Source organism: Oxyura jamaicensis, chromosome 2, assembly GCF_011077185.1.
Source record: "Oxyura jamaicensis isolate SHBP4307 breed ruddy duck chromosome 2, BPBGC_Ojam_1.0, whole genome shotgun sequence".
NCBI lineage: Eukaryota > Metazoa > Chordata > Aves > Anseriformes > Anatidae > Oxyura > Oxyura jamaicensis.
This window is the reverse complement of record NC_048894.1, coordinates 109,035,004-109,061,805: the sequence shown is the minus strand read 5'-3', so window position 1 is coordinate 109,061,805 and position 26,802 is coordinate 109,035,004. Positions and strand designations below refer to the sequence as shown.

The 26,802-nt window shown below is 43.0% G+C and overlaps 1 protein-coding gene across 1 annotated transcript; it reads left to right on the top strand.

Moving 5' to 3' along the window:
- The first annotated feature begins 235 nt into the window (after nucleotides 1-235).
- On the top strand, nucleotides 236-26,259 carry APCDD1 (APC down-regulated 1). Its single transcript, XM_035318049.1, has 5 exons — nucleotides 236-514; nucleotides 9,347-9,530; nucleotides 10,888-11,419; nucleotides 23,187-23,508; nucleotides 25,797-26,259. The coding sequence occupies exons 1-5, from the start codon at nucleotides 466-468 to the stop codon at nucleotides 26,246-26,248; spliced, it is 1,539 nt and encodes a 512-aa protein (XP_035173940.1). The 5' UTR covers nucleotides 236-465; the 3' UTR covers nucleotides 26,249-26,259.
- Nucleotides 26,260-26,802: the final 543 nt, after the last annotated feature.

The following is a 26,802-nucleotide window of genomic DNA, read 5'->3' as shown; positions in this document are numbered from 1 at the left end:
CCTTGGCCCCCTCGGCACCGACCCACGCAATCTCCCGACAGGGGATTTGGGGGTTTAAGGGGGGGAGGTTGGGGTGTCCGTCCTTCCCTCCCTCCGCGGGGAGACCCCTCCGGAGGGTGCCGGGCGGAGCGGGGCCGCCCCCTGCAGCCCTCCCTGGCCGCGCAGTCCCCACCTCCCGCCCCCTCCTCCTCCTCCTCCTCCTCCCCCTCCTCTTCCTCCTCCTCCCGCTGGAAGGGGAAATATGAAGCGGGGCCGCCGCCGCGCTCCGCGGAGACTTGCCGGCGGCGCGGATCGGAGCGGATCGGAGCGGAGCGGAGCGGGAGCCCCTGAGCAGCGGGCAGCGGGGGCTGGCAGCCCCCAGGAGAGGGTCCCGCCGGCCGCCTGCCCCCTAGCGCCGGCCATGGGCTGCCCGCCGCGGCGCTGAGCCGCGGGTGCCGGAGAGCAGGGGCGCGGAGCGGAGCGGAGATGTACGGCAGGCTGATGCGGTGCCTGCTCCCAGCCCTGCTGCTGCACGGTGAGTGCGGGGCATCCCCCCGGGGGCAAAGCCGTCGGGGTGGTGAGGGTGGGAGCCGGCAGAAAGCTGCGGGGACGGGGCTGCTGCCGGGCACCTCCCGTGGGGATGCTGCGGGCTGGAAGCAGCAGCTTTGTCAGCGCCGGGGCTTGTGCCCGAGTGGAAGAGAGCCCGGGTGTCTCTGCGGGCACTTCTCTGACACTCTCTCAGCTTAGCCCTGGGATGAAGTTTCTCTGAAGCTGCACAGTTGGCAAAATGTTAGCCCTTGGCATGTGGGACTTGAGTGCACTGTGTTCAGCTTGTACATTCATACCAAGACAACTTTAGGTGACAGCTCATTTGCCCAGAATCCCGGCGTTCTTCAAGAGCAACTTTTGCAAAGGAGGCTGTTTAATTAGCTGCTGAGGTATGTCCAACATTTGGCAGCCAGATTTGAAAAGTCTGGGTGAGATATTGTTGTCAAAGAGTGACTCAACCTACTCAGCTACAGCATCGTTTTGAAGCATGTTCCTAATTCGGGAGCGCTTTGCAGCATCCAGCCGCCTTCTGCTAAATTTCTTAGGACCCTGAGCTTACTCGTAAAAAGAGGAATTTAGCTGTTACGATGCAAGCAACCTACGTGGATTCAATGTGAGGTCTGTGAGGGGGGGGGTAAGGGTTTCAGAGCTATTCCTGGGATTGATTTTGTGGAGCAGGGATTGTCTCTCTCTGTGTTTGTACAAGTGCTAAGCACACAGATGGTATTCAATAAATAATAAAGAGCATGGACTTCTGATTGTGTATTTTGTTTTGAGTGACAAAGAGCAAGAGACCTTGTTCCCCAGGAGGGGGTTTTATACCCTTCTCACAGCTCAGCTATGAAATCCAGAGAGTGCATAAACGTGTTTAGTTAAGCCAGACCTGCTGGGACACCAAAGGTGTTCCTTAAAACTCTGTGAACTGAGACGTAAAAGTGGAAATGGGAGGTTTTAAGTTAGAGGGTACGGAGAGGAGGTGTAATTACAGGGTTGGACTCCCTGGCTCATCTGCTTGGAATTACAGAGCAGTGCTAAACCCTGGCTGGAGCGGGAAACAAATCAGGGCCGATGATCAGATCAAAACAGCAGCTGCCAGAAGAGGATGAAGTAGGAAAATTGTCCATTTTTTCCATCTGCAGAGTTATATTTCACCTAATAACGTGTGCCTACATTGTCATAGAAAGAAACAGCTCAGTGTGTAAGCATATACACATCACTAATGTAGCAGTGCACAGCTTGGATCTGAGCTTCAAGCGTGGGGAAACTGCGGCCCTCTTAAAAGCTTGAAAACTCACATTATGCGTTTGAAGTGCAGCCAGTCGAAATGTGTTTACCCTTTTAGCTTTAACTTGGCCCAGAGTTTTTCTCTGTGTGCCACAGAGTCAACAGGAGCATCCTTCGGTCAGCGGCTAGCCCGAACTGGTAACACATAAGAATAACCAGCAATCCCAGGGGATCGCAGTGCTAAGACTCTTCACATCACGTGATGTTGTCTTAAACTCTTCTATTGTACACAGCAAATTAAGGGTTAAAAGTGACTGAGAGTGTGTGTGTGTATTTAGGGTTTAAAGCTTTATAATGCAAGTTAGAATATCCAGTAAGACTAAAGCTTATGCCTTCATTATGTTAAGAAATGCCTAATTTAACGTCGCTGAATTACAATTTGGAAATACGTGTATTCCTTAGTCAAAATAAAACCTGTACAATGTCAAAAGAGGTTTGCAGCTGGAAGTTGTCCGTTATCACTATTTTCTTTGCTTAGACAAAAGCCACAGAAGTTTCAGATGTCAGATGCTAAGATCGTTCAGCTCCAAAAAAACTGATTAATAAGAGCAACCTCCAAGTGGGTTCAAAACAAATTTGGGTAATTTCTTTTGTAAATGTAAACTTTTTTTTTTTTTTCTTTTTTTACAAATACAAACACTAAGAAGAAACTTTAGTGTATTTCTGATTATGTTACCGCTGAATTAGAAACCCTAACTAAAACAATTTGTGATAACGTCATGGAAATAGTCCTAATACAGTGATGAAGGCAGGACTGCTGGGCGGCTCAGGGCAAAACTGTTTACGCTTTCAAAAGTTCTCTGGCAATATTGCTCAAATTAGTTGCAAAGTGTTTAATTGCAAAACCTGTTCAGGAAAACAATAAGTAAATATATAAGATGTAAATACCCACGGCTAAAATGGACAAGAACTGCGCTCCATGCTAGAGGCGTATGAGATCCGTTCCCTCGGTAACATACTTCAATTGGAAATCTGGAAGACAACGAAGAGGAAAAGAGGGAAAGACGCCACTTGCAGTAAGCCTTCTAGAGTTAGCAGGGAGAGTTTGAAAACAGGCTGAGTTTTATTCACAGTTTAATCGGTCTAAATTTGATTTCACCCATCTCCGTGGCTTGGCTGTGGGCTCCCACTGATACGGAGTGGTGGTGTTGAGCAGAAGGGGTGATTTTGGCACTCTGTAGCGTGTCTGTAGGATCCAGGCTGGTAGGTAGCGGAGCCCCAAACTCACATACAGCACGCTGAAGGCAAATAGGCTCAGCTCTTCAAATCAAGAGTAGGGTCTTATTATCTATGCAGTGCTTTAGATAGGGCTGTTGGAGGGTGGGATTAGCCATAATAAGCTTGTTTAGCGCTGTCTGTACTCGGACAAAAGTCCCATCGGCGTTGAAGGGAGTCCCACCTGAACAAACACCCGTGCTTTGTACGGAGGATGGAGCCGGGGTGTGCAGCCTGTGCGGCAGAGCGCTGCAGATGTCTGTGATGGAGACCAGATGTCGGCTTCAAACGGGGCAAGACCAAACTACTGTCGATACCGAATTGCACTTACGGCCCAGAGCTGCACCCGCCGCGCTCCCGCTGCCCCACGTGGAGGTGGGCTTTAACCCTTCGTGCCTCCAGAAGGAAGCAGTGATACAAGTTAATAGCCAAACCTAAACCTATCAGAGTTCCTCAGCTCTGCAGTTTCTTGGCACTTGGTCCTCTGGTTTCTCCCAAACGGGGCCATGGAACGAGAACGGAGCTGTAAGATGATGGAGGGTCTAAGCCTGGGCCAGCCAGCTTTGGAGGAGTTTCCTTTTTGCTCTCCCATCTACAGCTACTTTATCTGTCTCTAGGATCTTCCACTCTGTGCAATGCTTACTTCCCTCTGCGAGTTTACACGTCTCTTTTGAAGCCGTGCCTGAAAACTCTGCATGCACAAGAACAGCAGCAGATACCTGTGAAAGGAAATCGTTGTCCCGTCTGCTTTTATGACTGTGAAATTCAGGTTTCCTCTCCCAGCCCCTTTGTTCGTGGTAGCTAATTTAGGTCCCGATCCTGTGAGGGCTGTTTGAAGTTTCGAGCGCGGGGAAAACACTGATAAACACAGACAGCGGCTTGGTAACGGGACATTGTATTCTCCACTGCAATTACACAAGTCTGCACTGCAGCCGAAGGCCTGTCATGGGCGTTATCTAGCACGCTCCCACATCAAGAAGGAGCATAATCCAAATGTGTATTTATTTAATTGTGCAGGGCAACTGCCCAGATAAGGAGAGCTATAAACTTAATCCGGCCAATTATTCTTTATCTGTGGTAAAGTTTTTAAAGTTTCAGACAAGTTCGAACTTGAGCAGGGCTTGCTGCAGAAACGCAGCACGAATGTTCAGATGTTCCCATCGGAGGTGAAGCCATCACGTATTGCGAACTTGGACTGCCGCTCGAGATTGTTTTAGTTTATAACAAAATGGTATTCTGGATTTAGGATGCTGTAAATGAAAGGAAAGCGGTTCCTACTAAGCAATCCCAAGCTCAATCCAGTTTTGAGTCCTACTTGCTGGTAACTTTCATTCTCCCACTCAGCCAAGGGTGAACCTGCCAAAAGCCTAGGAGCTTTGAGCCCGCGTTTTGCAGCACTGTGTTTGGCCACATTTGAAGCCATGGTTTAGATTCTGGTAGAGGTGTTTGCTAATTAAACTGATTAAATCTAACCAGTTTAACATTTAAGATTATTCAGGTTATACTTTTGCAACCAGGAATAGTTGAGAAGAGAATTTGGCTGGGGTGCTTAGGTATGAATTAAAAGATGAGAATTTGTGTTCAAGCACAACAGTACTTGTCATTATCTGTGCTGCAGTTGTTCGTTATCTGCATACTATTTTTCAGAAAACCAAGCCATTTAGTGTAGCAGCTCACGGTTTATTTTGCAGAAATGTTGGCAGGGAGTTTTTACAGAGTTACTTTTGAAACACATTTGGGTAACGGGCTGGCAGCAGATTTCCCTTTTAAGATTCATATTTTACTTGCAGCTATATGCAGAAATCTTTGAAGAACTTGAAAGTAACCTATCTCCCCTTGCAATTATTTTTATCTAGAGTGGTTGTTCCCACATCAGATAGAGGTTTATGGGTGAACCCCGGAGCCTGAACCTTCTTCCTTATCAGCACCTGGTACAGTGCGTGCTGCCAGCTGTGCCTTACTGGCCTGGCAGCTGCGCACAGCTCTGCTTTCCCGTTCAGACAGATGTTGGGTCTGCCCCTCTAAAGCGTGATTTGTGAGGCCCTGGGAGGGGATTCCCAGCTGGAATATGGAGCTGTCTTCCATGTCTTCCTCCTGTGCTGTCTTCCATGAAAATTTCGATGCCACAGCTGTATTGTGATCTACACTACTTAGGCTCGATTATGAAAGTGAAGATGGATATTGATGCATCAAAAATGTGTTTGTTTCTCTTCGTTTTGTTTTTCTAGATGGTATTTTTGACAAGTTATGGAATTTTCCTTTTCCTTTTGGGCTCTCTCCTTTGAGTAAACAGCCATCATGGGGAGGGAGATAAAATCTTATGGCCTGTGGTCATAGTGTAGCTAAAGTTAGTGTTGACCAGAAGTTTCACAGAAGTACTGCTATGAGCCTTATGCAAAGAATGCTCTTTGTTTGAATGTTGTCAAGCTTTCCAGTGATAATACGGTGGATTTTTTTTTCAATCAAGTGTGCAAGATTCCTTCATATCACACACAATAAATGAATAAATAAATAAATAAAAGTCAGACCTTGAGTCTGAAATACGTGGCTTGTCATGGAGGTGCTGGTGCCTACCATCTGTCTGTGCTGTAGAGAATAGCAGAGCTGGATCCCTTTGAATGAAAGCAGTGGCTCCAAGTATGTTGCAACTGTGTCTACGCTCCGAAGTGGGCTTTTAAGAGCCATGAAATTCTTTTGCCAGTTTTGTGAAAGCAAGTTTTAACCTTGAGCCTTCCAGCAGCATCCCACTTAACATCATCAAATGGACCTTTTAAAATGAGTGCAATCAGCCCCGTGAGACCCCAGTTTTGTAGAACACTTCACTGTGCACAGCCAAAGGGGGAGCAGGGGACACTGTGCTGCTTCAGATTACCCGCAGTGTGGAAAAGCACAGGGAGATGGTGTTCATCTTAATGCCCTATGTAGGAAGAACATCGCCAGTCTTTGCAGGGGATCTTCGGATGATACAAGGGAAGTTATGGCACCTTTGTATGGCAGTCATGTATGCAGGTATATGTAGGTGCATACAAAAATGTTGAAATGATTACTCAGTGGGGGCGGAGACTGAGCTAAATTAAGTATTTCCTTGCCTTTGCAACACAAACATTGCAAAGTGTAGTGAGCAAGGTAAGGATCCCATCACTGCCTTTTAATCTTACACCATAATTCCTATCCTGATAGTCATGTCCAATCTATGTGATGCTGCTTAACATGCATCTCCTACATCTCTTCCTCAGTCCCTGCAGTGTTCCTTGTGTCCTCATGCCTGTCTTGATCACGTAAATTTGTTCCTATCCTCATTTGTCACAGTTTGATGGGTGGAGTCCTGAGCAAATACTCTATCTTCAGGTACAGACCTTGGTGGCTGATGATGCAAATCTTCCTCCCATCTACTGGGTACAGTTTGTTGCTTGCAAGTTGCAAGACAGAACTACATCCAGTTGTACATCCAGGGAGAGTTGGGGCCCAACTGGCTTTTAAGCAATATCAAAAAGATGCTGTATAATGTCACATAAAGTTTGTCTCCTTTTCAAAAACCCCTTCTTTTCATTATTTCCTCCAGGGAATAATTGACAAAGTATAACATAGTTACTGCATTTTCTCCTTTGATATGCACACATAAAAGACGGTATCCTTCTGTAAAAGGATTTTTGCTCAGAGAAATTAAACATTCAATTGTGTTAAAAGGGATAGATCATTCATTTTTAAGTGCATCTGTATTCATGAGTCATATGACATGAATTAGGAAAAACACAACTGCCCAAAAGCAAATTGCATAACAATTATGCCTTGGAAATAGTTACTTGAACCATTTCAAAACCTCCTCTTGATGGCCGATTTCAAGTGCCTAACAAATCAAGTCAGAAATGTAAATTTTCAAAGGCTTTTTCAGTGTGAGATAATTTATTTGCAGGAGACATCCTGACAGCTGTGTTTCTGTTGAAAGAGTTAGTACTCTTTTAGTACTCTACTCCAGCATCGAGCAGGTACCTTGCAGGAAGTGTCCCTGCTGGCACAACAGAGGCTCTGCACCCATGGAGAGGAGCTTTCACTCCATTTCAGAGTGATGTGCTGAAGTAATGAGGGCTTTTTGAGTGTGTGGAGATGTAGAGGTGGAGAAGGGTATTGGAAGAGCAGGTCTCTGTCGCTAGCTGTGATTCATAACAACAAAAATAAGTCTACTTGTAAGTTCACACGGACCTGGCTGAACTTGCTCTTCTGGCAGCATAAGGGCCTGTGACATCAGCCCCATAGCCACGAGGTTTCAGATAAACCTGATAAGCCTGAGCTTTTGAGGGAGCTGAGGACTGTTCCAGGTGAGCTGGGCTGCAGACCAGGCACAGCAGAGAGCTGTGCAGAGATGCTGGCTTAAGGCCAGGAGATGATGTGCATGAAGGACCAAACTGGTCTAGTAAATCCTGCCTCTCAAAAGATTGTTAGCTTCAGCAGAGCATCGCCCTGGCGTGGCCATACCACCTCTGAAATGGCACTGCTGTTTCTGGCTGCAGAACAACAGTTTTTTGGTGCTCACATAAATGAGACTGATCAGCAATGCCGAAACACCTGAGAAGGCTGACTTTCAGAAAGGGAGAGGTAATGACCCTCTGAAAGTCAGGCTCCTTTAAGGGCATCTCCGACGGCATGCTCAAATATCAAAGCATCTCTCATGTTTATTACCCTTTAGAAAGAGGGGCCATAAATTCTCATTCAGATGGAAAAACTGTTTGTAACCTGCAACAAAGCTACCAGTTTTTCTAGTAGACTTTGTGAGGTTGTTTTCATTAATTTCATTAAATCCTGAGATCATGCAGTGATGAGTACTGTTTGCATTCAAATATTTATAGTATTGTTTCTGGTCATTCTTTATCTACTGGATAACTTCTTGCCATTGTTTAGCTTAGGAATTGTTCTTTGAAAATAGTTGACATGCATGTATATTTTTGGCAATGATATTTTCCCAGGTATTAGCCCAAGTTTCTTCCAGGAGATGTAAGACCTAGTGAACATAATGAGTTATTGACATTATTTTCTTTTAGCAATAGGAAATTGCAAAGGTTTGAAATGGTGTCTATCTAAAAATGAATAATGCTGATTTTCTTGCAAGTTCTTTATCAAATACCATGCTCTGTTGGACTGAGCCACAGCCACAAGACTACCCTGAATGACAGACCTCACCTTTAGAGGCTGCTCTTCATGCCTCATCTTTAGATGTCTGGCCTGGGGAACACAGAGTAGGGTCTGCCTTAGGTGGCTTTTGGTGTGCTTTTTCTGGCACACAACAGAAGAGCCCAGTTCCTGAGCCAAACCAGGGAAGAGAGCACCCGAAAAGAGGGGGCAAATCCTAGCTCCTGTCCCTGTGAGCACGTTACCACATTTTCCCTCTCCTGAGACAATCATCCAGGCTTCCAGGCCACAAAAGCAGTCCCTCCAGCCCACCCTGTACTCTTTTTCTAGCCCAGTAGTTCTTAAATTCCTTTTGGCAAAGTAATACAGTTTCCAACCCATTATGTAAGGTTCATGTTTTTCACCTCTTAACCTCTAGATGTGTGTTTTTCTTTTGATCCGTGTTTTCCAACATATCTAAGAGTACTCGATGCCTAAAAGAGTAAAGGCACATTCCTTCTGAAGCTACGTATTCATTTTGTCCAATTAATATTGTGTAGAAAGATCGTTGCTGGGTTTTGTATGTATACATTACTAGAAACCAAAATTACTGTGTGCTGGAGATAAAATTAGCTTTTGAAATTCCTTTTCCCTTTTCAAATAAAAATAGCAGAATCTGCCTTTAATTGACCACCTCAGTCATCACAGAGGCTTCCTGTGTGCAGAGGCTTTGCTTTTAGTATCTGTTTTCCCTTGGCTTTAAAGAGTAGTCTTTATTTGCAAGTTTATTATAGAAGCATTCAAATTAGAGGTGAGCCGAAACCGCAAAGTTGACATCCGGATCTGGATGCAACCTTCTGAAAGCAACAAGACCCAGGTTTTTGATTGTCCTGACCAGAGGCTAAAGAGGTGTCTGTAAAAGTCAGGTTCAGATTCACATCTCTGGGACTAGAAATGCAATACTTTGGCTCAAGCCCCTTTCCCCAGTATGTTTCATAAAGCTAGACTACTTAGTGGGTTGTTCATGGACTGATACGAAGGAAGAGCGAACATCCCGTATTTATTTATTTTTCAGATGAGACAAGAAATATAAACAGTGCTTTCCACATAAAGCTGTGAACAAGTGCCTTTCAATGCAAGCTGTTCACAACCTCCTTTATCATGTCGGAGGTGATCTCACCAGGGTCTCTTCACGAATTTTACTTTTCTATTGCAGGGCTGGGAGAAGGTTCTGCTCTTCTTCATCCGGACAGCAGGTCCCATCCTCGGTCCTTAGAGAAGAGTGCATGGAGGGCTTTCAAGGAGTCGCAGTGTCACCACATGCTGAAACACCTTCACAATGGGGCCCGGATCACTGTGCAAATGCCTCCCAATATTGAGGGACACTGGGTATCCACTGGGTAAGGAAAGATCAAACAAGATGCTTGAGTAATATGTGTGGAAGAGAAAAGGGGAAGGAAGCAGAGTGGAAGTATAAATATTCCCACTTTAACCAGCAGGGGAAATACTTCCTTTAATATGGTGATGCTCCGAATTCCAGATGCTTTATATATGTTTATGCATAAAAGGAGAAGGAGCTGCGTTATGTACATAGGAATAGCATGCTATAAAGCTGTCTTGATGAATCAATTTGTGGTCTGGATTTTAAACAGCATGCTGTGAAGTATCTTTAAATCTCTTCTCAAATAAGAAGAAGACCATTGAGTTGCCAAAATGGATGCTTATTCAAACATTACATTATACTATCGCTGACTACACGCAATAGATCCATGAAATGGATCCTTGTTTTCAGAGCATTTGTCTAGCACAAGTTTTATTAGCAAAAGAAATTAATTTTAAATTAATAAATTTCACCAGTTCTCATCTTCTCTATACATGATGACTTTTAATTCAGAGAGCTATTTTTCTTTCCATGTCTCAGCAGGCAATATTCACCCACTTATTTGAAGTGACTTGTAGTAGGGAAGTACGGGGATTTTTAATAGGAAGGAGTGTATTTATGTTAAGCAGTGTGGATAACAAAGAAAGGGAACAAGTTTGAAGGTATAAAAGGATTTTCTAGAGGAAATGGAATTTAACTTCTATTTACATCTTAAGGGAAAAAAAATAAAATAAAAACACTTCTCCTTTGAGCAACCTCAGTACTACATGGTCCATATTGAAGCCAAATAGAAGTTTTGCATTAACTGTCAGAAGTTTGCATTAACTGCCACCCCTGTTGAAGCTTGGACTGCAAAAGCTGAGGACAAGATCCTGCAGGTCCTCTGCAGACCAGAGCTGGCGGTTTACCACTGAGAAGCTTGTACAGCATCTGTAGAAACCTGTTCTTTGCACTGTTCTGTGGATATTTGGCATTTTACTTTCTGATGTTATCAGCCCCTTTGCTAAATCTACCATGCAAAAGAGAAGAATAGATGTTTAATATGCTGCTACTTTTTTCAGAGAATCGAGTCATGTGGCAGTCCTTAGACAAAAAAAAAGAAAAGCAAAATATGACTCAAAGTATTTACACCTACAGAGAGTAAGCCCGTAGGTAGATACAATCACCATGAAGAAATATATTGATAATAGTGTAATAGCAGAGGTAATTGTTGGCAAATTGGCAGGTATATATACCTAGTTCCTATTTACTCCCATTCATGAGCACTCAGGTATCTCTGTAGATCCATGCAGTGTTGCTCACTCCTGTTACCTGTAGTGTACATAACATGCAGCCTTGTTAAAGTTTTGTTTCCATCACTCTCTATCTTCCCACAGCTGCGAAGTTAGAGCAGGCCCCGAGTTCATCACAAGGTCATACAGATTCTACCACAATAACACATTTAAAGCCTATCAGTTCTATTATGGTGGCAATCGCTGCACAAACCCTATCTACACGTTAGTAATACGTGGCAAAATTCGTCTTCGCCAAGCATCCTGGATCATCCGGGGGGGTACCGAGGCTGATTATCAGCTGCGCAACATACAGATCATATGCCACAATGAAGCAATAGCCAAAAAATTAAGTGAGTTGGTGAACCACACGTGTCCTGGATTTATACCTGAAGATAGTCCCTGGGAGCAGGATGTGAGCTATGATTTGCTGAGAGAAGAGAACGGTTGTGAATGCACCAAAGCTCTGAATTTTGCCATGCATGAACTCCAGCTGATCCGCGTGGAGAAGCAGTATCTGCATCACAACTTAGATCACCTTGTGGAGGAGCTATTTCTCGGAGACATTCATACCGATGCTACCCAGAGGAGGTACTACCGACCCTCTAGTTACCAGCCTCCTCTTCAAAATGCCAAGGTACGTGTGTGTATATATGCCATCTTTTTAAGATACTAGTGACAAAGCCTGCATTATTCAGCTCTTCTGAATCAGTGTACTAGTGTAATCTAAAATGCAGATGTGGTTCTAAAACAAGAGATGGATGGTGGCCTTACATGTGATGTGTTCAATTATAAAAAGATCACAGAACGTATTTCATGCGAATAATAACTCTTCTGTGGTTTATGAGACTGCATCAAATGTGTAAAAAGTAGTCTGATGAGCTAAGTTCAACAAAGGCCACTCTGAGTCTGGAGAAGGAATCAAAGACGTATGCAGAGGTGAGAGTTGTTGGCTGGGGCTCTTGTTGTAGGCTAGCAGCAGAGAAGAAAAAAAGTCTGATACAGCACTGAAAAAAAAAAAAAGGCAAGAGAAAGAGGCATCAGTGGATGCTTGTTTAGTTGCAGGAGTGTCAGGGAGAGAGGAAATCAAACTGTATCAACATATGGAAGTTAGGTGATCCATAACCTGAAGAAAAAGAGGAAATTGGTATGGAGAGACATGAAAGGGACAGCGTGAAGAGAAAAAAAAAAAAAAAACTGACAGATTTTGCAGGTCATGAATCCAGAAGCATGCACACACATTAATGAAATGAAAAACAGGTGAATTTTGAATGGGTCTCTAATTTCATTGATAATTCAGTTTTCGAAGGGGCCTCAGAGTGCCCTTAGCTTCACTGAGAACTGATCAACCCATAGTAAATTACATAAAAATCAAACAGGAAGAGTAAACATTGATGGCCAGTAGCAGGAGGTCTGTCTGTACATCTTTCCAGGTGATGTTTCAAAGGAATGCAGCAATTGGAACCACATTGCAGGCTGCAGTTGCTATCAATATGTTCCCACTAGATACTGCTGCAGGATCACTTCCAGCTAATGGGTTATCACAATTTTTAATCACCTCACTGCAAATGATTCAAACATCAGCTGCAGCTTATCAGCAATAGCAGGAAACACAACAGGGGAAGTGATAGTTTAGATGAGAAAACCTTGGCTTTCCCTTTCATTCCAAACTGTTCTGTCTGCCCTGTGTTGTGTCTGCCTCCTCTGAACTTCAGTAGTTCAGGACTTCATGTGATCTGCCTGTAATCACTTTAATAGCCTGGCCTGGTGATAATTTTTATCCGCAGTCAGATGTGTCTCTGTAAAAATGCTGCTATCATTTCTGTTACCCTTACGATCTCTTCAAGTGACCAGGGACAAAAGTGCTTCTTCTTTATAAGCATACGTCTTCCCAAAATGGAGGGTTTCAGCAGCAGTAGATGAACCACAGCACATTCCTCATCAAAAATGTTGGATTTGACAGTTTGAATTTTCTTTAACTAATTCAAACAAGTACATCTACTTTCTCTGCGCTCATGTGGGAGTGGAGGTTCTTTCCTAAATGTCTTCCTTGAAAGAAATCTGTAGAGTCAAATTATCTGACACCAGCTGTGTGAACTAATATATTAGTTCAGCGAATATGGTAGATCTTTTTCTGACCACCTGTACAGAGACCACATGTACAGAGACAAAACTACCGATTTAATACATCCCAGCTGATGATATTTTCAGGTCTATTTGGTCAAGTCTAGTTATCTTATTATGGGCTGATAAATGACATAGTAAATGCCTGATGCATTTAATGCCAAATGCATTTCCACCTGTAAGTAATTTCATTACAGTCAGAATGATCAGGTGTGCTGTCAACCAGCTTTATGAAAATAAGACTTTTGTCCAAGTCAGATGTAATTTTAGGACGCACTGGTCACAATTTTCCTGCCTGTCTCTTGTACTACTATAGCATCCCTTTTTTGCCTCTAAAATATAATGCCTCTGAAATGTAATGCTCAAATTAAAAGGGTTGAATCTTGCATAGCGGTTTTGTTCTCAAGCCAGGTTAAAATAAATAAATAAATAAATAAATCTCAAAGACCTTACAGTTATCTGAGAGCAGTGAAACTCTCACAATCACTAAGCCCATTATATTAGGCATGATATGATGTATTTTATATTCTGATGTATTTTATATTCTGATGCCACAAGCTGTGGCACCATGGAAGGTGCCTGTCTGAGCCACCCTGTATGCATTTAGCCCACAGTCCCACGTGTTGTGGTGGGCAGATCCTGTCCTTGGATATGCATACTTTGAAATCAGTGAAAACCTACAATGTGGATCCCATACTGTATGTTTACAAGAACTGGGGGAGTAGGAAGGCAGACAAGCCAATAAGTTATCCACTGGTATTCATGAAGTACAGTGCTTCCAAATAATATTTTTGGTAGCCACATCTTGGCAGAGGCTGAATACTGAGGCTGAATTTCTGACAATGGAATGCCATTCACAGGAGTACTATTGGCTACAGAAAGTGCTGTTACTATAGAAAGCACAAGTTAACTCTGAGTACACCAAAATACATACAAATTCCAGCTCTCCATGATGAAACCCCTGTAGCCTCACAAATGGAGCTGCCAGGTCGTAACTTTCAGACCAGTGCTCGACACCCATTTTGTCCAGTTACGAGTTTTGGCAAGTTACTTTACCTCTGTTTCTTCTCAAATGTTTGCCTGCACAGCCTGTTTGGCTCCTACAACATATGCATGTATACATACAGTGTCTGGTTTACTGGGACACCATTCTCAGGTGAGAAGGTAGAGCTCAAGTTTTAAGTGTGCAGCAGCCTAGGTTCTCTTCGTATTTTTGGTGGCTTAATCTTGGTTAGATTTGATGTGAGATTTCTTGTATCTTGAGAGAAGTTGGGCTTCCTGATATTAGGCTTTCAGTGTGGCACAAATAATAGCACCCCTGAAAAATGAACCTTAACATTAGCTCCCTTGAAAGACTTATGGGTTTTGATTTGTTCTTAGCCATGAAGTTCTGTCTGCTAACAGGTTCTCAACCTGGCTGTGTGACTTGGTGTTTGCTGAATAGAGGAAGAATAGTAACAGAGATGCATTTTTTTAAAGCTCAGGCAAACATACCACTGAAAGGTTATAACCCTTCTTCTTTGAACTCCTTTCCTTTTCTAATTGTTGCTCCACTGGGACCCAGCTGAAAATGAGTTTAAATGCTAAATTGAGTTTAAAACTACAAGTCACAGACTCCTCTGGAAACTGGACACCATGAATAAATAGAAACGTTAAATCAACTTGTTTTTTTAAGGTTTCTACAGTCATACCAAGAGGTTGGGGAGGCCAGGAAATTGCTTCTGAAGTGAATCAGGTGTATTGTGTAGAATCTTTCATTTAAGGCTTTTTTCATTTCCTTTTTATTTATTTTTATTTTATACTTATAAAGGCCTGCCTAAAATAAGTTAAGAGGATTCACATTTTGAGTTAAATTTATAGTTAAGCCTGTATATAGAAGAAAGTTCCACCCAGCTCAAGAGTTTACACAGCCTGTAAGTTGGATGTGGTAGCCACGTTCATTACTTATGTGGTTGAAATGAATGGTAATTAAAAACAAATGATTGCTGGATATGCTAGGAATGCCAAAGCCACATGATCAGGACTTTAAACAAATAGAATTGGACCTTCTCCAAACTCCTGCAGTGATTTCACCACAGGATGGTAAATCAAAAGGGCTGTCCAAAAACCAGACAGCTTTATACCAAGCTACAAATCTGAATAATTTCACAGATTACCATATCTCAAGTGTTCATATAAAACCAGGGAGCCTTTAAAAATATCTAATATGTCATCTCTTAAAGCTTTAAAAATGTTTGTAGATAAGAGCATACCTTAAAGAAATTCTTCTTGTAAAATACGTGGAAGTTCTTAAGTGCAACTGTTTAATAGGTCATTGTATAGATTTATCTTAGCAGTCCTCTAGCTTTGCTCACGGTATGAATTAGGACTTGCTGATGATGTTGGTTGAATGTCTTTGATGTGTCTTGATGTAGAGAGTTTAGAAAGGGATTCAAGTTAGAGCATGTTCAGCTTCTTTACCCAGCGGGAAAGAGCATGCTGGTGGAAAGGGCAGGATGGTGGAACTGCTTGGACATCATCGTCTGTATTGTACAAAAAATACTGATTAGGACAATACCACGGAGCCTGGCTGACCAGTCATAAAATCACACCTGATTTGCAAATCTATATGGGAACTTGTAGCATGATGGAAGGCTTGAATGCAGTATTCGTTCATTGTGCATAAGGAGAGAAGATGTTTTCAGAGATATCTGCTATGTCTAAAAACACAGGAAATGTTTACAACAGCAATACTGGGACACTGGTTTCACATCTAATTGCCTCAGAAATACCATTTTGTAAACAAAGAGCTCCTTGTGCTATTTTATCATCTGACTGAGTAACAGGAAAGATCAGTCCACAGCTGTGATGACAGGTCGTTCTAGTTAGATCATTTTTTTAGGAATAAGGCTGGAGTGGTCTGGAACATCACAGGAATCCTAAAACATGCTAGAATAACTTTCCTTCTGCCTTTGTCATGCTCAAACATTTGCTGGCCACATATTTTCATTAAAATTTTCCGACAGAAAATTGTCAATCTTCTCTGACAAGTTTATTCACCATTGGAAGCTGACTTTCAGCACCACTCGGTGTTTGCAGCTGGAGCTGATTCCAAGTAGGGAGGCTGGTGCTTGGATTTTGGTTTAGCCAGGAGGTGAAAGAACAAAGAGGAAAAGATTTTTAAGCTTTTGAAAATTTGGGTGTTCGTCTCTTTGAAACTCGGTTACTTCATCTGTAGGGGAATGCTGAGTACTGGAAGTGCTCACATGGAAATGCAAGCATAAGTTAATAAATAGATCTTAAACATGTGAAGTGCCTCAGAGAAATACGCAAAATATTATCTCAATCAAAAAGCATAATTTTGGAGGACAAAACTCCTCTGTTTGCCAGAGCAGTGCTACTAGACTTCCAGATTAACCCAACACTTGAAGGGTTTCTTTTGTTCATTATTACTGGCAAAAGACTCTTGATTAGGGAAATTATGGGGGCAGCAAAGAAATAACATTGAGAAGACTGTTCAGACAGGTTAATTCCAGGTGTATGAACAACAACAATGTGTATGATGCACTTCAGAGATAAGAGAAGCAAACAGCTTCTAGCTGAACCTTCAAAAGCTGTGTTGGTTTTAAAACCATATTCATCTTCACTGATCATCATCTGTTCTGCAGTTACAGTAAAAGTCTGCTCCGACACACACAGTACCCCAGATCAGAGTTAACTATTTAGTTTAGCAAAATAGAAGGGTCTTCAAATCAACACAGCAAATATAGCTAAACTACTGACACCTTCCTTCTTGTTGACATCTAACCACGATTACTTCATCTTTTTTAAGTGGGAATGGAGGACTCATTGTCAATATTGCTATGCAGTAACATAGTAGGAGTATAAGTAGACTTACATAGGTTGCTTTTTAAAAGTACAATAGATGCATAAGGTAGCTTTATTTTGGAATATTATGTTCCTGAAGATGGACATTCAAACCGTTGCTTCATATTTTCTGGGATTTTTTTTTGATACTTCTCAAAATATTCATGTCACTATAAATTAGTATCATTTTAGTTGGATAGAGGACATGCAAGTAAATTAATCTGAGAAAAAGGCCATTATTTATCAGTGTTCCCATCATTTGTGCAGGCTAAAGGAGTTTATATCATAAGGGAACAAGCAGAAGACTCTTGTATTTCATTTCCGTCGTGTTTATTTCAGTTTTATGTAGGGTTGTGCAATGGAATCAACGTGATAGATCAGACAGTTGTGTAATGGTAGTGCCTTCAGATTCCTTCACTATCTTTCTCTTCCTGGGAGTAGTTAATAAAAACTGTTCTTCAATATCTTAAAATATATGGTACATATTTGTAGATAAATCTGAACGTACCTCCACCCTCCTTAATGCGTGCAGCTCCTCTGTTCTCCACCAAAAGAAATCCCAAACTGACAACCCTGCAAAGGAGTTACCGCTCTCCCCAGCATTTCATTTGCTTCAAGATTTTTTAATTAAAGTTTTAAATCTTTGTTATTCTTCATTCCCTTTGGCAGGCTGAATTATAACTCTGTCAACCATGCTTTTCAACTCCCCAGAGCCAGCCTAATGCACATTAGCCAACTTAGCTTCATATGAGGTCATGGAAAGCCTGCAAATTATCACTTTTGTGGTAGAGGGAGATTGAAGCCGTTTGTTAAAGTGTTGTCTTGGTCTGCAGTTATCTGGAGCAGTGGAAGAGTGGAGCTTGATACTACACTGAGCAATTCATAAAAGTGTCCTTTCGGTGGACTCAGCGCCTTGGCAGCATGAGGCAAAGCATCTAAATTTTTCTGTTTATTTGGATGCATTTCCTTGAGCTGACACCTTCTCCCAGCTGATGTTCTCCAGAGGTTTTCCTTTGTACTTGTCCTGGGAGCATGCAGTTATTGATACCAAAACCTAGCACCTGGCTTCTGGGGTGATGAGGCTGAAGGCACCCTGGCCAGGCAGGCCTCATCCTGGGCCTATCTAGCCCAGCCCATGACACACGGCATTTGGGTGGATGTGGGAGGTCACAGCTAAGCATGTCTTTTCTTTCCCGTCTTTTTCAATGCTTTCTCTTATGGTCAGAATCTGCCCTGAAAGGGAAGTCCCCAACACAAAAGCAAGATGAACTTGTGAATAACCAGAGCCTGGGCTGCCTTATGTTGCTTAGGAGCATATTTCCCTTGGCAATGGGTCTTCTGCTAGCCCTTGCCACGCACAATACAGTATAGATGCAACCTGTCCTCCTCTTCCAGCCATGAACAATACCTGCTTCTTGCCATGCAACCAATGCAAATCAGTGCTAGCCAAAGGTGGGCTTATACCAGCTGAGAACCTGGCTCTTCCAAACAAGCTTTACATGTTACACCTGCACAGGCACGGGTAAAACAGACGTAGCAGAAGAAGAATGTTGTAGAAATATTTTTAATGTCAGTACACAACTTGATAAGGGAGGATATTGCTACAAAAATGTGAAATATTTGACTTCACTGGGTATTGTAACTGAGCAGTGGTGACAGCAGCCCAGGAGGAGGGAACAGACCCAGCTGGCAATGGTATTGGGAAAGGGAGGGATGGGTGTACTTAGAGTAGCCACATGGAATATCTGAGTTTGAATAAAAACTGAAAGTTGAAAGGCCCAAGCCCCAAGAGAGAGATTGCAGAAAGAAGCAACTGCTCTGCCAGGAGTTTCAGGGTTGGGTTTTTGTTTGATACTGGCATTACTGGGAGGGAAGAGGAGAGCGAGGAGGGAGTCCAAAGGCAGCAGAGCTGACTGCAAAGAACAGCACTTTTCTGTGTTTCTGAGGCAGAGCTGATGCTTGACTCTCCTAACCAGCTTATGGGATAGGAAGGATGTGTTGGCTGTGCACCGGCTCCAGATAAAAAGAGAAGGTGAGATGATTTCCCAAATTACTTTGGGAAAATAAAGTGTAATTTCATGTCAGTTTCAAGACCTTGCAGATGCAAAACAAACTGCTGAGAAAACTGGCTGGGTTCACCACGTCTCAAATTGTCAACTGCTGTTCCTCAGCCTGAGTGAGCTCTAAACAGCACCAGTTCCTTGTCTGCCCTAATACCAGACCTAAAACAAGAGTCGCCATACTGTCAGATGGTTTAGAAGTTTACTATACATCACTACCTTCTATGCTTTTGTCTTCTTAATGTGTCTAGTCTGGTAAAATACCAAGTATTTGCAACTATAAAAGATGACAGAAGGAACTTGTAAGAAATTGGTCAAAATTCTACATTAAAAATGCCCAGAAAGCCCCTAAAATGCTTTTCTGCCAAGAATGCACTGCGTCTCTCAGACTCTTAAGTAGTCACCATCCCTGGGGGTGTTTAAGGAAAGGCTGGACCTGGTGCTTAGGAACATGGATTAGTGGGTGACATTGGTGGTAGGGTGAGGGTTGGACCAGATGATCTTGGTGGTCTTTTCCAACCTTAATGATTCAATGATAGCCAAATATCAGAAATAGTCACCTACAGGGGAAAAGTTGGGTTACAACTGGAGCTGCTTCAGACAAATACCATTTAAATTTTTTTTGAGATACAGACACATTTTCAGCATATAAAAATAGATAACAGAGAGTAAATATTTTTGAACAGTATTTTCAACCTCCTCTTTACTACTTGCACTTGTTTGTTTTGTCCCTAAATACAACTTGCAGTACATCTTACAAGTCCTCTCTTTGATATTAAGCAATGATTTCAGCTTCTGCTTTAACTGTAAGGAAAGGGTAGATTTCCTGTACATTTTGGAAGGAGTTTGGCCAATAGATTTCTTGGGCAACAATGGCATCAAAATACAAAGTTGTTCAAAGAAAACTAGAACGCCTTCCAAAAAGATCTTTCTACATGTTATTCAAAGCCCATTCTACCATTGCTGAGAGAACATCCCAGTTGCGCGATCGTTTTTTTGTCCTGGGCCATAACAAACACTATGAATTGATTAGAGGAGAATTAGCTCTAGGCAGCCGCAGAATCCAATAGAACTTAAGCACAAAAATAAAATGTGCTGAGACGATTTGTGTTTCCGACTATCCACAGCAATTGGGAAAAAGATCAAGGAAACTCATCCTTGTTTGCTTTTTTATTAGAAACCTCTCTGCTTGGCTTCCAGAGCAGTCTGGCCCTGTTACCACTTCAGCTGAGGCAGCAGGAGGGAGGGATAAGGAAAAATGTTCATGGAAATTTTCAGATCACAAACTATTTTCTCCCCAAGTATACAAGAACTGTTTCCAGCCAGAGATTTGGGCTTATTTCAACCCTCATGGCCTCATGGATTAATTCACAAGTTGGCTTCAGAGAAGCACCCAGGAGGGTGAGGAGCTGGGCCAGCACAGATTCAGCATTGCAGAGCTGCAACAAGGCTCCCTTCCCCTCATCTCCATGGGAAGGGACCTTGCGGACACCAAGCAGCGGCCATCCCTGGGGCTGTTCCTTTCTGCAAGACCCCCGTATTAAAAATACTGCACTGTACACCTAAGATATTTGAAACATGAAACAGATGTGTATTCTGTCCGCTGATCATTTTATTGCTTTTCAGTTTATGTCATGCCCAAATGAGCTTTTCATTAGAGAGTACTTAATTGTGTTTGGACTCGAATGTCCTCTGCCTCTGTTCTGTATTTTCTTTGAACGTCTGTTTTTAGAAAATAATCTTTCCTAAGACAAAGGAAAGGGAGTGAATTGCAAGGCCTTAGCCAATGCAATTAAGAGCCAAAAGCAGCTGACCTGAAAAAGCAACAGTGAAAAATACATTCAGTTGTTAAACATAAATTACTCCATAATTAAGTCCAATTGACTCAATAAAACTAGATCTTTCTCATGTATATTACTTGGACAAAAATTGTACTGATTTTACATGTGACATATTCTTCCACCAAAGAGTTCATAACTCTGTGAAAGATATTATCAGAGTGAAAAATGTAGGCTTAGATTCAAGCACTAATCTCAGAGAAGCAACGCATTCAGGGTATGGCCTTATGAGATGCCTGAGCCACTTTGGTATCTCACTGCTTTGAAAGGGAGACTCCTGCTTCCCTCATCACTTCCCTAGCTTCTCCCTGTCCTACTCCGTTTTTTTTTGCAGCAAGTGCCCATTCACCACAGCCACTTCATCCAGGTGTTAGGCAGCTGTAACACTTGTCTGCCCCTTGGCAGGACAGCAATACTGGAGAAAGAAGTATTTATTTGGTGGACACCTGGCCTGGTTCACTGAAGGTGTCCATGCAAGGACAACAGCAGATTTTGTGGTTATGTGAAACCAAACCCTTTCCAAAGAAAAAGACTGACATCCTCTAAAGGGAGCTAGAGGTTCAACAGACCCCCTTCATCAGTCCCAAACAAGCTTGCAGATGATGAGTGTTTGTTGTAGACAAGAGGAAGGAAGACACTGCACTTCTGTCAGATTGTGCATGAAAGTTTATTCAAGGAATACAGCTACATACAAATATATTTATTTACCAATCTATCATATACAGGCCTCTTATGTTTCTGTCTGCTTTCTGATAGCTCACTGTCTTTATTTAACCTCCTACCAGTTCTGTGTCAAACAGAAAAGCTGTAATTGTCTGTTTCTGTGAACTGAGATTAAGTCCATGGGAAGGTCACACAAGAAGCCTGTAGCAAAATAGCAAGACAGGCTGGATCTTGATTTCTCTCTTGACCACAAGGAAGCCCAAATTGAAGCTTGCAGTCTCAGATATCACCCCAGTTTTACAGTCCTTGCGTGATATATGTGCTTTTGATGTTCAGAACTACATATTTTGTACCAGTCTCTGCTGTTAGATACAATGGCACAAATCTGCTAACGTCACCAGTTCAAGTTTATTTACTCAATTAAATATACTTTGTATTTTCACTAACATACTGATGGCCCCTGTATTTGCTTGCAGAAGCTGGAAAATGAATTTTTAAATTAGTTAACAAACTCCACAATGGGAAAGAATGACATCTTCTTTTGTAGCATGCTGACACGTGGTCCCCAGAAGACCACATGGTTTTGGGTAGGAATCCCCTCTGGAGGTCAGCAGGTCCAGCCTTCTCTTCAGAGCAGGTCTGTTGGCCAACGCTGGTTCAGACGACCCGGGCTACGTCATTTATATTATTTTGTAGATAGACCATTATTCTACATGTGGTGAAGCTGGCAGCAGAGTCATTGATTTCCCTGACAGTTGATGTCTATGTGATCTGGAGGGGCGGCAAATATAAACCCTGTTCTATATGTGTAAAAGGGATGCATTGCCTGAGGTGTCTATTGGTTCTCAGAAGCTACCTATGGTTGTGGTATCAGACAAACTGATGTCACAGAACATGCAAATGTGGTTCCTAAAGTGTGCCCTGAGCTGAAGATAGTAAATAGAGAAAAGCTGACTCCATAGTGGTACACATGGGCTTTAAAATATTAGTGATGAATTTGAGTACTTATGTAATGGGAGGAGCTCAGAGAGGTCACAGAGAGGAGGACTGAAAAGGGACATGAAGGAAAAGTGTTCATGCTGTATAAATCCCTCTCCCCAGTGGCTGTGTGGGAGCCTCAGCTCTTAGCTCAGTGCACTCTGAAAACTCTTCACAGCTTAAATAAAGTAGGTGATGCAAGGAACCCACCCCATTCATTCCCCTGTCTCCAGGAGGGATCAGGTATCCTCAACAGATGATGGCAAAGGCTGGCTGTGGGGTCTTTGCCTCTCACAGAAGTAATTGGCACTAGGAGCACCATGCAACCACATGGATGAGCAGTGCCTACAAGAAGCCCCATCCACACATTGCAAAATGCCCTCAGCCCTCAGGGACGTGGCTGGAAGCTGGGCCATGTGGCTCCCAAAGGTTGGTGCTCGACAAAGCAGTTCTGCTGTGGGTTTTCATCGGGCCTGACCAACACCACAAACCTCATTCCTGGTGGAAAGAGCCATAAAGCTTTCATCATGTTCAGTGACAGTAGGCCAAATTTGCTGCCTGGAGCACCTCAGGCTCTGTGCAAGCTCACTTACATCCCTATATCCATGTTGCTGTCAGCAGAGCTGTGTGCCTGACACAGAGAAGAAAATTGGCAGAGGCCACAGTTGAGTCCTCTACATACACAATGGGTACACTGCATGAGCTTGTGTTAGAGCTCAAGAAAGCTGAAAAGGTGTAAAATAGCAGGTTGCTGAAAACCATTAAAAGCTTAAGAAGTAACAACGTATTCCTCAAAACCTGAAGCTGGTGTCATTTCAGCATGAAACAAACACTCCGATTCCTCACCCTTTGCAGCAGGTAACACCTAACGAGGTTTCTCTCTGCTTCTTTTCAGAACCACGACCGCACATGCATCGCCTGCAGGATCATCTACCGCTCAGACGAGCACCACCCTCCCATCCTACCCCCCAAGGCAGACCTGACCATCGGGCTGCACGGCGAGTGGGTGAGCCAGCGCTGCGAGGTGCGGCCGGAGGTGCTCTTCCTCACACGGCACTTCATCTTCCACGACAACAACAACACCTGGGAAGGCCACTACTACCACTACTCCGACCCCATCTGCAAACACCCCACCTTCACCATCTACGCCAAGGGACGCTACAGCCGAGGAGTGCACTCGTCCAAAGTGATGGGCGGAACAGAGTTTGTGTTCAAAGGTAGGGCTCACGGTGGTTTGATAGCTAACAAGTTCATTCTATCGGTGGAAGAATTTACTCCTTTCCTGGGCAGTTTTAGGCCTTCTGTGATTGCCCAGGCAATGCGTGGCATTTTACACCACTGAAGCAATACTCCTTTGAGGCAAAATAGAGAGATCTTAAGTACAAAACAAGAAAATAAGTCTTCGCATCGCTACGTCTTGGAGCCTAGTGGCCAGACTTCAAGCATCTAAGCAAAGTGCCCAAGATTAGATCCATGTCCTAAGGCTCCTTCAGCATAGAGAAAAATAAAAGTGACTTCAGAAAGCATTTCAGGTCATAAGTGGTATAAATCATTTTTTGGCAAAGACAGATACAGTAGCATGTGTCTTTTCATCAGCTTCCAAGGGGGCCTAGAGCAAGTAGTGGTGTCCCTGAAGACAGCTCTGATTAATCCCATCGCAGTGAATACTGGATGTATCAAACAGCCCCCTTGAGTACTCCAGGAAGCAGCTCTCAGCAGTGACGCTACCCAGGTCCCCGTGGCTGAAAAGCTTTTTCATACAAACAGCCCCACAGCAGCCTGCTTAGAAAGAGCTCAGTGGTTTTAACCACTCACACAAACAAACATCTCCAAAACATGACGTCCCTCCACGGCACCAGCCCCAGTGGAGCCTGTGGAAACCCCGAGCATACTGTAGGCTCTCACCCTCCTTGTTTCCGTTGCCACATGAAAAGCATATAGCTGCTTGTATGTCTCCAACTTAGGAAAATAACTATGAGAAATATTTTACTAATCTAAGATTTTCATAGGAGGCAGGAGATACCCCTGCCTGTCAGAGCTCTTGTTCTTTCTAGCTGTATGCAGCATGTTCCAGCTTAGCTCCTAGGGTAAAATCCAGTTTTCGCTTGAATTTCTGTTTGATAACATGCCAATTTACCTCACAGATCAAGCTCACTAATTTTGTTCTTTTAAAACTTTTCGGTTCTCTCTCTATGGATTACCTTTTATGCCAACTAGAACAAGTAATATGAACTGTTGAGCCGTTAAGTCAAATATCTGTAAAACTGCAGAATAAAAATCTGAGTATAAAGTATAAAAATCTAAGTATAAAAAGATATGTACATTATTAATGGCCTGTATGAGCATTTGGGAGTTTGGGGTGTTGAGAGGCATGAGGGTTTGTAATTTACTTGTGTTTTGGTCAGCACTAATTTATTCTTAAACCCTTTTCTTGATACATGGTACAAAAATCACACCAAGAATAATCTCTTTTCAGCTTCCACAGGCTCTTTCAATTTGGCTTTTCTCAACTTTTTAAACTCATCTGAAAAATAAACCTCTACACGTTCTAAACTCCTATGAAACGTAGCATACCTATGAAAGGTATACAGGTAGCTTCAAAGTGAAGAAGCTGCAACATTTGTTGTTTGATACTGCAAGCTGCAGTCACTGTTTAGATAATAAGAAGTCTCTCTAGTTCAGAAATACTTCATGCAAAAAAATACACGCGATATATAAAGATTGTACTGTTTTACAAATTTTACAATTGGAAATTATTATTTCACTAGCTTTACGAGGCAGCATGTTTTAAAATGATAAAAATAGGTTCTAAATAGCCCTACTTATGGATAAATATGGATGTTAATAAAATATGAGTAGAGTTTTACTGTTTCCTCTTTTATGTATCCCAACCAGGCTTTATCTGGAAAGGCTTGCCTGGAATTTATGTAAAGCTCTGCTCAATCTCTGACAGATATGCAGCCATCAGGTTTTCTTCAACTGAATTTGCGTGTGTGTGCTCAGTACATGAAGCAATTACATCAAAAAAGTAAAATGATGCAAATAGATTTCCTGGCCATGCCTACAGTTTAAGAAAAATGCTTTAAGAAAGAACAAACAAAAATTCAGAGCTGCTGTAATTCCCATTGGTCAGATTAAAAGACATCCTTAAACAAATTCAGGAAGCACCAGCACGTACGCAAGGGACGTATTTAAAATAACCTTATCCCCATAGCCGCTAAACCCATTTAGCAACACGCCTGACTTGAACCTTTGTGACATTGCTAGCACCAGGGATAACATAAAAGGGTCAGTTTCAAAAGCATTATCCAGTTTTCTTCCCTCACTGACTTTACTGTGCATTTTTCATCAAATGCTATGGTCCTGCCTGCAAAGGACACGGTGCTGCCCAGCATGGGCAGACAGAAGGGTGAGCCCCCGTTACAGTGCTGATTTCATGGGTACACCCCAACCAGCACATCGCCTTTGCCCCTCTGCTAATATCTCATCTCTTCCTCACTCACAGTGAACCACATGAAGGTGACGCCCATGGACGTATCCACGGCCTCCCTGCTCAACGTCTTCAACGGGAACGAGTGCGGGGCGCAGGGCTCCTGGCAAGTCGGGGTCCAGCAAGACGTCACCCACACCAACGGCTGCATCGCACTCGGCATCCGCCTGCCCCACACCGAGTACGAAATCTTCAAGATGGAACAGGACGCCAGGGGAAGGTACTTGCTCTACAACGGCCAGAGGCCCAGCGACGGGTCCAGCCCTGACCGACCGGAAAAGAGAGCCACGTCCTACCAGATGCCTTTAATTCAGTGCGCTTCGTCCATGCCCAGATCTGAGGAGTCACCAGACGAAAATAAAATACGTCTGTATAGCAGCAGGGCACCAGCAAAACATCCCAGCACCCCAGCTCTTGCTTTGGTGTTGTTTATTTGTACTGTGACATACTGGGACATTCTCAGCTAGAAGTGAAAAAACTCTTTTTCATGACTACAAAGCCAGGATTCCATAAGACTGAGGGTTGTTTTTCTTCAGAAAGAAAGGGACGTTTATTTTCTTGATGCACTTGAATGCCTGAGAACTGTTGTTCTTTTCCTTATCCCCCCCCCCCCCCCTTGAATCACAAACAGCACTCGTTTGATGTTTCCCGTGCTTTGAACTTCATCCAGTCTGATCCCTGGCCTGACATGACTGCACAAAAGTAATTGCACTTTAGGACTGCAGATTTCTGGGGGGGAGGGACGGGGTCTCCTTTTATTATTATTTTTTTTAACTGCTGGGGTGAACATTACGATCCTGCTTCAGTTGTCTCTGCCATTTCACCATTGTGGTACTTTCTCAGCCCAACACTCGGTTTCTCATCAGAATTTAACTCCGGGGAATGACTCAGTGTAGTGTCAATACTGTGACAGCGGCTTCCCCCTCTTACTTCAGGACTCGGGTGTAGATATGTATATAAGAAGAATGCCTACAAGGATTTATCTAGCCATTATCTCACAGCTCAACAGAAACAGCAAATC

Excerpts from the sequence above, each read along its gene's own strand:
- APCDD1 (XM_035318049.1), top strand. The coding sequence starts at position 466 with ATGTACGGCAGGCTGATGCGGTGCCTGCTCCCAGCCCTGCTGCTGCAC. Across the intron at positions 515-9,346 it reads CCCAGCCCTGCTGCTGCACG|GGCTGGGAGAAGGTTCTGCT; the intron begins GTGAGTGCGGGG and ends TTTCTATTGCAG. Across the intron at positions 23,509-25,796 it reads AACAGAGTTTGTGTTCAAAG|TGAACCACATGAAGGTGACG; the intron begins GTAGGGCTCACG and ends CCTCACTCACAG.